Below are 9,979 nucleotides of genomic sequence, written 5' to 3'. Positions count from 1 at the left end.
ATCTGAGAACAGACCCTCGGTTTGCCACAATGCAATGCAATGCAAAAGGATCTTATTATATGTGGTCTTATTCAGACTTCATAAAGTAAACTTAAAAAAATTAACTTAAAGTGTGTACTAAGAACATAAATGAGCATATATGACTAAGTGTACATTGATATATATATAAATATATGACAAATTGTAGGTATATAATACAAAAGACCATAAGAGGCTGAAGCTTCTTCGGAAAATAAAATGAATAAAAATCACCAGAAAAGTAATGAGGAAAGATAATGGAAGAGATGTTTTGTTTGCTCAAGGCATTTTGGTTTCAAATTTCAGACCAATTATAACCTGCTCTCCATCTTTTTCATAGACTCTCTTCTATCATACCATAGGCCGAAATGGGGGCCTTAATTATTCTCAATATAAGAACTCAATATATAAGGATAGCAATTTCATAACACCTTCATATGCATTTTTCACAGGGGTTTTCAAATTTCTATTCCTTTACTGAAATGTCACAGCAGATACATGATATTGTCAATTTATGGTCCGAATACTATAGTAACTTAACTTCCACAACACATAAATTGTGAAATAGTTACATAGTTTGAGGAACTCAATTTTAACCTTATATTAAGGAAGCAGTGTGCAATCTGCTGGTGTTAAGAAAAATTAGTGACCTTAGTAGTAAATTTATTTGTGGATACTACATTCAGTAGCCATCAGACAGACACAAATTTTATTTTGATTACTTAACATATGTTAAAAAGACATTTGATAATCATTCTAGGACTTAATTAGTAACATCTTCTCTTTGGATATATATCTAACTGTATAAAGACAAATGATCATATAGGAAATGATTTGAATTATTTTAGAGTTATGGATGCTGTATATATATGAACAGAAGAAAAGTCTTAGTCTTCAAATGTTTCATCAAAGTCATGATTCTTGATCTACAAAGTATGATAAAATTTACAATGTATAATACAGATAAAAAGGCTTAATACGTATTTTTTCTAGATATATTTGAGAAATTTGGAAAACATCACTGGAATATGAGAAAAGAAGAAATATAATAAATTGAACCACAGTTATCTTCATCTTTTTCTGTTACTATCTCACAACAAATATTGAATATATCAAACAATTGATCGCAAAATTGGTGACATTTTCTATTATTATTTTTCGCCATGAAAGTACTAGAGGTCAAATGTATTGTCCATTGCAGCTTTGTGGGGTTCAACGGATTATTTCTGGCAATGATCACCTTCTGTATGTTTCCAATTTACTTTACGATGAATTATTCTGCATCTCCTATTATTCCAAACACTAGTTACATCCTTGCATGGAATGTTCCAACTGAAAAATGTCCTAAGGAATATAATGTGACAATAAATCTGAGCATCTACTCATTTGTAGGATATCCTACTAAAAGTAACACTGGACAGAATGTTACAATTTTTTATGTGGATAGACTTGGTCTATATCCTCACATAAATATGACTAGTAAAGTCCATGTGAATGGAGGAATTCCCCAGTGTGGAAACCTAACAGTTCACTTGGAAGAAGCCAGTAAAAACATTGAAAAATATATAAAAAATGATTCTGTAGGCTTGGCTGTTATTGACTGGGAGGACTGGAGACCCCTCTGGGATAGAAATTGGGGTTCAAAAAATATTTACAGGAACAAATCTATTGAGTTGGTTATGCAAAACAATAATAGTCTTAATCTACATGATGCTACTCAGATAGCGATGAAAGAATTTGAAAGCGCAGCAAAGGATTTCATGTTAAAGACATTAAAACTGGGAAAATTATTAAGACCAAAGAACTATTGGGGTTTTTACCTTTTCCCTGATTGTTACAATCATCAGTATAGGGAAATTGAATATAATGGAAGTTGCTTTGACATAGAGAAAACAAGAAACGATCAACTCTACTGGTTGTGGAATGAAAGCACTGCTCTTTATCCATCCATTTACTTGAATAAAAATTTAAGTTCAAATCCACTGGCGGCGCTCTTTGCAAGAAATCGGGTCCAGGAAGCCATTCGGGTATCTACAAAGCGAGGTGTTGAAAATCCACTTCCGGTTTTTGTGTATGTCCGTCCGGATTTTACAGACGCTCCTGGAGAATTTCTTTCTGAGGTAAGAAAATCATGCAAACAAAGGGCCATGACATTGTATTCAGGCTGGTATTCAGTGGAATTGAAAATCATTTATGTAGTGAATAAAACTTGCATTTTAGTACACTTGAGGTGGAACCAGTTCACCATATAATGATGGGAGTGTAAAATAAGAATATATTTGATTTTTAATTCAATCCTATGAAGCTTCTAACGAGAATGAGGTATTGTTGATAATGCAGAAATTTATTTTAGTCTTGAGTTTCTCTTTTTATAGGTGGTCTTCCCTCCCTCCCTCCTTCCCTCCCTCCCTCCCTCCCTCCCTCCCTCCCTCCCTTCCTTCCTTCCTTCCTTCCTTCCTTCCTTCCTTCCTTCCTTCCTTCCTTCCTTTTCTCCTTCCTTACCTCCCTATTTTATTCTTTCATAGTTTTTGTCCCTTCTTCCAATTATCTTGCCACAGACAGCCTAAAAATGCTCAGGTTACCATTTGAGGTACATGGATCTAAGGTATGTCCGATCTTGCCAAGCAGGTCCCTTAACTATTGACTGTGAAATCCATCTCTGTATCTTCTTTTTTTGACATTAGATCAATGAACATCATGTACAGATTTTTGTTTTATGAAGACAGTATCTTTTAAAGATAAAATCACGTTAGAAGAAAAGATTTAAATTATACTTATAGACTCTGCTACTTTAGTTTACTGTTCTATGTCTAAAAGTTTAGTTTTGTTCCAATTGATTTAACATTTTTCTATCACATTTGACAGTATGATCTTATGAATACTATTGGTGAGAGTATTGCTCTAGGTGCCTCTGGAATTATTGTATGGGGAAGCCTCAATTTCAGCGAAAGTAAGGTAAGTCTAATTGTAGGCAATGGGTTAAACTATTCGCAATTTTATTGTTTTGTTGGTACTGAGGAATAAAAATGGTGCAATGATCCTCACACATCAGAGGTGCTCAATGTGTTTCATAGAATCCAATAATCTAGCATTTTTTTATTTCTATTAGAGGCAGGATGTATTTTCTTTCCTTCAAGTCTGGAAGTAAATAATGATTCTGGACTTTATTCTGGAACTGATATTTCCCGAACTTGATTCCTACTGAGCAGTAAAATCACTACTACCATCTCAAAATTCTTGCATTCTGTTGAGTAATTTTAAACAAAATCCTCAGTTTCTACAATTCTGTTCCTACTCTTCTGTTTTTAATGTTCTGCTTCTACTCTTCAAAGACACAAGTTAAGGTAGGATTGACTGTATTTAAGGCAGCTTCTTAAATTCTATACTACCACTTGGTTCCTCATTTTTCAACTTTAAAAAATAATTTCGATACTTTCCACTATTTTGCATACTTATATTTCTCAGGGGTCACACTGTTCAACAGTGCCTAAAGAAATAACAGAAAAAAATAATTGAAACAAAGAGATCCTGTTAAACACTTTGCAGAATATTTTATATGTCATAAAATCAACTAAAATATATAACTATTTAAGAAATAGTTCAAAGCATCACTCATGTTTCCTGAAACATATGACCTCCATTTTCAAGAGACTCATTTCTATGATTAACCACTATAAATTACCTGTATTGATATTTTGCTTAAACAAGTCTTGATCATTTTTTAGTTTAGGAAATAAGGAAAAAAATATGTCATTGCCCCGTTTAGTTGAATGCAGGCGAGGGTACTGAATTAGCTCATTAATTTATTTTACATTCTTCCTGACATCACAGTCTGCAATTATGATCAGGGAATTCTCAGCATCCCACACAAAGGGAGAGATTTTGCTTCCCTGACACATTTCTACCTATGGCACTGCCTGAATATGTTGCTACTTTACTCTATTTCATTTTTCTGTTTGTGTTTCCTATTTATAATCATTTAACTGCAAGTTTGACAATAAAAAAGGCACTTTTCTATACTGCATTAAATGGACTTAAGAACTTTTCTTATGTTCCTGGTTAATTTGCAATTTGAGTTTCAGAAATACCAAGTCTAATTGCAATGGTGGAAGTAAGGTCTTTGTGAAATGTAGGCAAGTTCTTCTTTACTTTTCATGTTATGAGATTAGTGTGGAAACAGAAGGAATCTGGCTTATGAGACATGGCGCAAAATGGTTTTAATTCCTGGTAAAACACGGGCAGTTTAATATAATAATTTTTATCCTGTCATCTTTACAACAACCCTAAGAGACATACCTTTATCTATTCTTACTTGACAGATGATACAGTTAAAAACATCTTGAAGTGTTGGGCCAGAGTGGGCAGGGTATTTTCCTTGCACGAGTTTGTCCAGGTTCAATCTTCAGAATCCCATATGGTCCCCTGAGCATTTTCGGAGTAATTCCTGAGTGTAAAGCTGAGAGTGATCCAAAAAAAAAAGGAATGTTGAATGTTGAATGTTGGCTTGTTTTCATTAAATTCAGACACTTAATCACTGAAATAATTGGGATGAGAGACACAGAGCCCATAACCTGTCAGATATACTGATTTGGACTTTGGGCCACACCCTTTCATGCAAAGGGTTTATGCTTGGCTCTGTGCGCATAGATTGCACAGGCAGTGCTTGGGATCATGTACAGTACAGGACATCAGATATGTATCAGCTGGGAACAAGGCAAGCCCCATACCTGCTGTAACTTTTTCTCACTCCGATTCAGGCATCATAAATCAATCATTAGATCAACCAAAATTAAAATATATTGAACCTCAATCATGTAATTATTCAGTGGATTTAAAAGGCACTTAAATTTCTTAAAATTGCTCTCGAAAACCTTTAAAATAATTTTATTGGTAAGAGTAAAAGGAAAAAGTATTTTCTCCCTTGCTGAATTTCATTTGTTTTTGCTCTTTTGGTTGTTCTTTTTTTTAATAAATTGATTTATTAATTTTGTTTCGGGTGTCATACCCAGTGATGCTCAAGAATTACTCCTGGCTCAAAACTCAGGAATTATACCAAGAAGAGTTCAGGGGACCATATAGGATACTGGAGATTGAACCCAGATCAGGTGCCTGCAAGGCAAATTCCTTCCCTGCTTTACTATTTATTGCTCGGGCCCTCTTTTTGTTGTTCTTGTTTAGAAAATGCTTCACACAGTGAATCTACTCTTGTATATGTTACCTTGTCCTTTGATACTCTTAACTTTTTATTTACAGCCTTCATGCAACAATCTGACCGACTATCTGAACAATGTCCTAAATCCTTACTTACTGAATGTCACCCGAGCAGCCGAAAGGTGTAGCCAAGTGCTCTGTAGTGGGCAAGGAATATGTAAAAGGAAAAATTGGAATTCAACTGACTATCTTCACCTGAAAGGAGAAACATTTACGAATGGATATGGTGACATTATAGAGTCCAAAGTGAATCGGAATTTTACAAACCCAGATGATCAAGAATTTGCTACAAAATTTGAGTGCAGCTGTTATTCGAATCAATATGGATTGTAATCAGACAAGTTCTAACCAAAGCATAATTATGTTAATATATGTAATGCTAATGTTTGCATGCCATCCTCTCTGACCCTGTTGACTAAGATCCTATTCTTATTGGAAAAAAAGTCAAGCTCTGACTTTTTAGCAATATCTCATTTTGCATACTGTCTGCAATGTTGACTTATATTTTTCTGAAAAAGATGTCTATGGGTTCCTCAGACTGAACATTCAGTGGACGTAATCTCCAACAGCCTCTAAGAAGGGCTTCAGAGTGTTAACCAGTGAAACACTACCAACCAATTACTCACTGAATACAATATAAATGACATCATGTATGAATGAATCATAACTGAAACGATTTATGATAAATGAGTTTCAATAATTTGTGATTAATTTATAATATATTAATAAATTAATGATAAAATGATTAATAAAACAATTATGTTGTCTTCGCTAATTATTTTTGAGGAGGCACAACTAGAGATGGTGAGGGTTTACACCTGCTTTATAATCAAAGATCATTCCTGTGTGTACTTGGAAAGTCATTAGTGGTACTTGGGATTTGGACCCAAGTTGGCTGCATGCAAAGCAAGTGCTTAACCTCTGTAATAACTCACTGGACCCATGCAGCTAATTCATTTTACTATTTGTATTAGGTGCTGATTTTATTTACATTTTTACGTATTACTTTAGAAAAGAAATCTTTAAGAAAACTAAGAATATTTAATTATGTATTCCTAGTTCAGATAAAAATACTTATTTTTCATGCCTAAAACCAGTTTATTAGTTTATTATGAACGACTTTGTTAATCACGGGGCTTTTTTAAAATTTTTTTTAAATATTAGTGAAACACAATGAGGTACAGTTGTAGATTTACAATTTTTTGTGCTTGGGTTTCGATTATACAATGATCAAATACCCATCCCTCCACCAGTGCCCATTTTCCACCACCATGGATAATACCCCTCCCACCCCCATTCCTCCCATCCTACCCTGCCTCTGTGGCTGGGAAATCCTTTGTGTTGTCTCTCTCCTTTTGGTGTTGTGGTCTGCTAAAGAGGCATTGAGTGGAAAATATGTTCAGTCCATAGTCTATATTCAACATGCATCTCCCCTCCTGGGAGGATCCTCCAAATACCCTTTATTTGGTGCTCCCTTCTCTATCTGAGCTGCCCTTTAGCCTAGAATGCCTGGCTGGCCTCTAAGCTATGGAGTAATCCTCCCGGTGCTGATCTCAGCTATTCTTGGGTATTAATCTCATATTTTGTTACTTTATATCCCCCAGAAGAATGCAATCTTTCTCTGTCTATCCCTCTCTTTCTGACTCATTTCGCTTAGCATGATACTTTCCATATTGTACCACTTGTATGTAAATTTCATGACTTCATCTTTTCTAAAAGCTACATAGTACTCCATTGTGTAGATGTACCAAAGTTTCTTTAACCAGTCATCTGTTCTTGGGCATTCAGGTTTCTTCCAGTTTCTGGCTATTGTAGAGTGCTGCAATGAACAAACAAGTGCAGATGTCACTTCGCCTATACAGTTTTGCCTCTCTGGGAGATATTCCCAGGAGTGGTATTGCTGGGTCAAATGGGAGCTCAATTTCTAATTTTTTGAGAATCGTCCATACTGTTTTCCAGAAGGGCTGAACCAGTCGACATCCCACCAACAGTGAAGGAGTTTCCCTTTCTCTCCACATCAGCGCCAGCATCTGTTGCTTTTGTTTTTTTGAATGTGTGCCAGTCTCTGAGGTGTGAAATGGTATCTCATTGTGGTTTTGATCTGCATCTCCCTGGTTATTAATGATGTAGAACATTTCCTCATGTGCTTTTTTGCCATTCGGGTTTCTTCTTTGAGAAAGTTTCTGTTCATTTCATTGCCCCATTTTTGGATGGGGTTGGATGTTTTCTTCTTGTGGAGTTCAACAAGTATTATGTATATCCTTAATATCAACCCCTTGTCAGATATGTATTTGGCAAATATCCTTTTCCATTCTGTAGACTGTCTTTGTATTTTGGTCACTGTTTCTTTGGAGGTGCAGAAGCTTCTTAGTTTAAGATAGTCCCATTTATCTATCTCTGTTTTCCCTTGCTCGGGCAGTGGCGTGGCATCTTTGAAGCTAACATTAGCTTCAAAGTCATGGAGGGTTTTGCCAACTTTGTCTTCAATGTACCTTATAGTTTCTAGTCTGATGTTGAGGTCTTTAATCTATTTTGATCTTACTTTTGTACATTGTATTAGGCACAGTTCTGAGCCCATTTTTTTGCATGTAGCCGTCCAGTTTTGACTGCAGAATTTGTTAGAGGATTTCCTTACTCCACTTCACATTTCTTGCAACTTTATCAAAGAATAGATGATGATATGACTGAGGGGAGATGTCAGTGTATTCAACTCTGTTCCATTGGTCTGCAGTGCTGCCTTTGTTCCAGTACCATGCTGTTTTAATTATTACTGCTTTTTAGTAGAGTTTGAATTTAGGGAGGTTGATTCCTCACATTTTGTTTTTCCCAAGACTTGCTTTAGCTATTCGTGGGGGCTTATTATTCCATATAAATTTCAGGAGAGTTTGCTCCATTTCTTTGAAGAATGTCATGGGTATCTTTATAGGGATTGCATTGAATTTATACAATGGTTTCGGTAGTATTGCCATTTTGACAATGTTACGTCTCCAGACCCATGAGCAGGGGATATCTTTCATTTTCTCATGTCCTCTTTGATTTCCTGAAGTAGCATTTTGTATTTTTCTTTGTACAGGTCCTTTACTTCCTTAGTTTAGCTGATTCCTAGGTACTTGATTTTCTGGGGCACAATTGTGAACGGGATTGTTTTTTTCATGTTGCTTTCTTCTCTCTCACTGTTTGCATATAGGAAAGCCATGGACTTTTGGGTATTGATTTTATAGCATGCAACTTTACTACACAAGCCTATTGTTTCTAGATGTTTTTTGGTGGAGGTTATTGGGTTCTCTAAGTATAGTATCATATCATCTGCGAATAGTGAGAGCTTGATTTCTTCCTTTCCTACCTGAATGCCCTTAATATCTTTTTCTTGCCAAATCACTATTGCAAGTACTTCCAGTACTTTATTGAACAGCAGTGGAGAGAGTGGGCATCCCTGTCTCATCCCTGATCTTAGAGCGAAGGCTCTCAGTTTTTCCCCACTGAGGATGATGCTTGCTGTAAGCTTGTGGTAGATGGCTTTAACTATGTTGAGGAAAGTCCCCTCTATCCACATTTTGGCTAGGGTTTTCATCATAAAGCGGTGCTGGATCTTGTCAAATGCAATCTCTGCATCTATTGATATGATCATATGCTTTTTATTTTTTATTTTCTTGATATGATGGATTATGTTGATTGATTTCTGAACGTTAAACCAACCTTGCATCCCTGGGATGAATCCTACTTGGCCATGGTGTATGATCTTTTTGATTAGTAGTTGGATTCTATTTGCTAGTAGTTTGTTGAGGATCTTTGCATCTGTGTTCATCAGGGATATAAGCCTATAATTCTCTTTCTTTGTGGTATCTCTGTCTACTTTTGGTATCAGTGTGATATTTGCTTCATAGATAGTGTTAGGAAGTGTTTTTGATATTTCAATTCCGTGGAAAAGCTTAAAGAGGATTGGGAGTAAGTCCTCTTTAAAGATTTGGAAGAATTCACTAGTGAATCCATCAGGGCCAGGACTTTTGTGCTTGGGGAGACTTATTACTACCATTTCAATTTCCTTGATGGTGATAGGTCTGTTCAGGTATTTGAGGTCTTCTTGGTTCAGCCTTGGGAGTCAGTAGGAGTCTAGGAATTTATTCATTTCCTCGAGGTTTTCATGTTCCGTGGCTTAAAACTTCTCAAAGTATTCCCTCAGGATTCTTTGAATTTCTGTAATTTCTGTTGTAATGACCGCCTTTTCATTTTTGATTCAGTTTATTATGGTTTTCTCTCTCCCTTTCATTGTGAGGTTTGCTAGAGTCTTATCTATCTTGTTAATTTTCTCGAAGAACCAGCTCTTTGTTTCATTGATCTTTTGGATTGTTTTTTGGGTTTCCATCTCGTTAATCTCTGCTCTGAGTTTTATTATTTCCTTTCTTCTGTTCTGCTTGTGCTCTTTTTGTTGGTCCTTCTACAAGATCTTATGCTGTGAGGTTAGGTTATTTATATGTGCTCACTCCTCTTTCCTGAGGAATGCTTGTAGAGCTATAAACTTTCCTCTTAATACAGCTTTTGCTGTGTCCCATAAGTTTTGGTAACTCGTGTTCTCATTTTCTTTTGTTTCTTGGAATCTTTTGATTTCCTCTTTGATTTCCTTTCTAAGCCCCTCGTTGTTCAATAGCGCACTATTTAATTTCCTGGTGTTTGATTTAGTTTGATGTTTTTGCGTTTGATTTACTTCTAATTTCAGTGCATTATGGTCTGAAAAGATTGTTGATACAATCTC

At 35.6% G+C, this 9,979-nt stretch overlaps 1 protein-coding gene across 1 annotated transcript; it reads left to right on the top strand.

The window, feature by feature from the left end:
• Positions 1 to 1,286: 1,286 nt before the first annotated feature.
• Positions 1,287 to 5,562, top strand: LOC130027635 (hyaluronidase PH-20-like). Its single transcript, XM_056118487.1, has 3 exons — positions 1,287 to 2,138; positions 2,884 to 2,973; positions 5,272 to 5,562. The coding sequence occupies exons 1-3, from the start codon at positions 1,287 to 1,289 to the stop codon at positions 5,560 to 5,562; spliced, it is 1,233 nt and encodes a 410-aa protein (XP_055974462.1).
• Positions 5,563 to 9,979: the final 4,417 nt, after the last annotated feature.

The sequence above is a fragment of the Sorex fumeus genome, unplaced genomic scaffold (assembly GCF_029834395.1).
Source record: "Sorex fumeus unplaced genomic scaffold, SorFum_2.1 ptg000037l, whole genome shotgun sequence".
NCBI lineage: Eukaryota > Metazoa > Chordata > Mammalia > Eulipotyphla > Soricidae > Sorex > Sorex fumeus.
The sequence above is the reverse complement of the archived record's forward strand: the minus strand, read 5'-3'. Positions and strand labels throughout refer to the sequence as shown.

Coding starts and splice junctions, on each gene's coding strand:
- LOC130027635 (XM_056118487.1), top strand. CDS start 1,287: ATGAATTATTCTGCATCTCCTATTATTCCAAACACTAGTTACATCCTT. Junction 2,139..2,883: donor CTGGAGAATTTCTTTCTGAG/GTAAGAAAATCA, acceptor CACATTTGACAG/TATGATCTTATGAATACTAT. Junction 2,974..5,271: donor TCAATTTCAGCGAAAGTAAG/GTAAGTCTAATT, acceptor TTTTATTTACAG/CCTTCATGCAACAATCTGAC.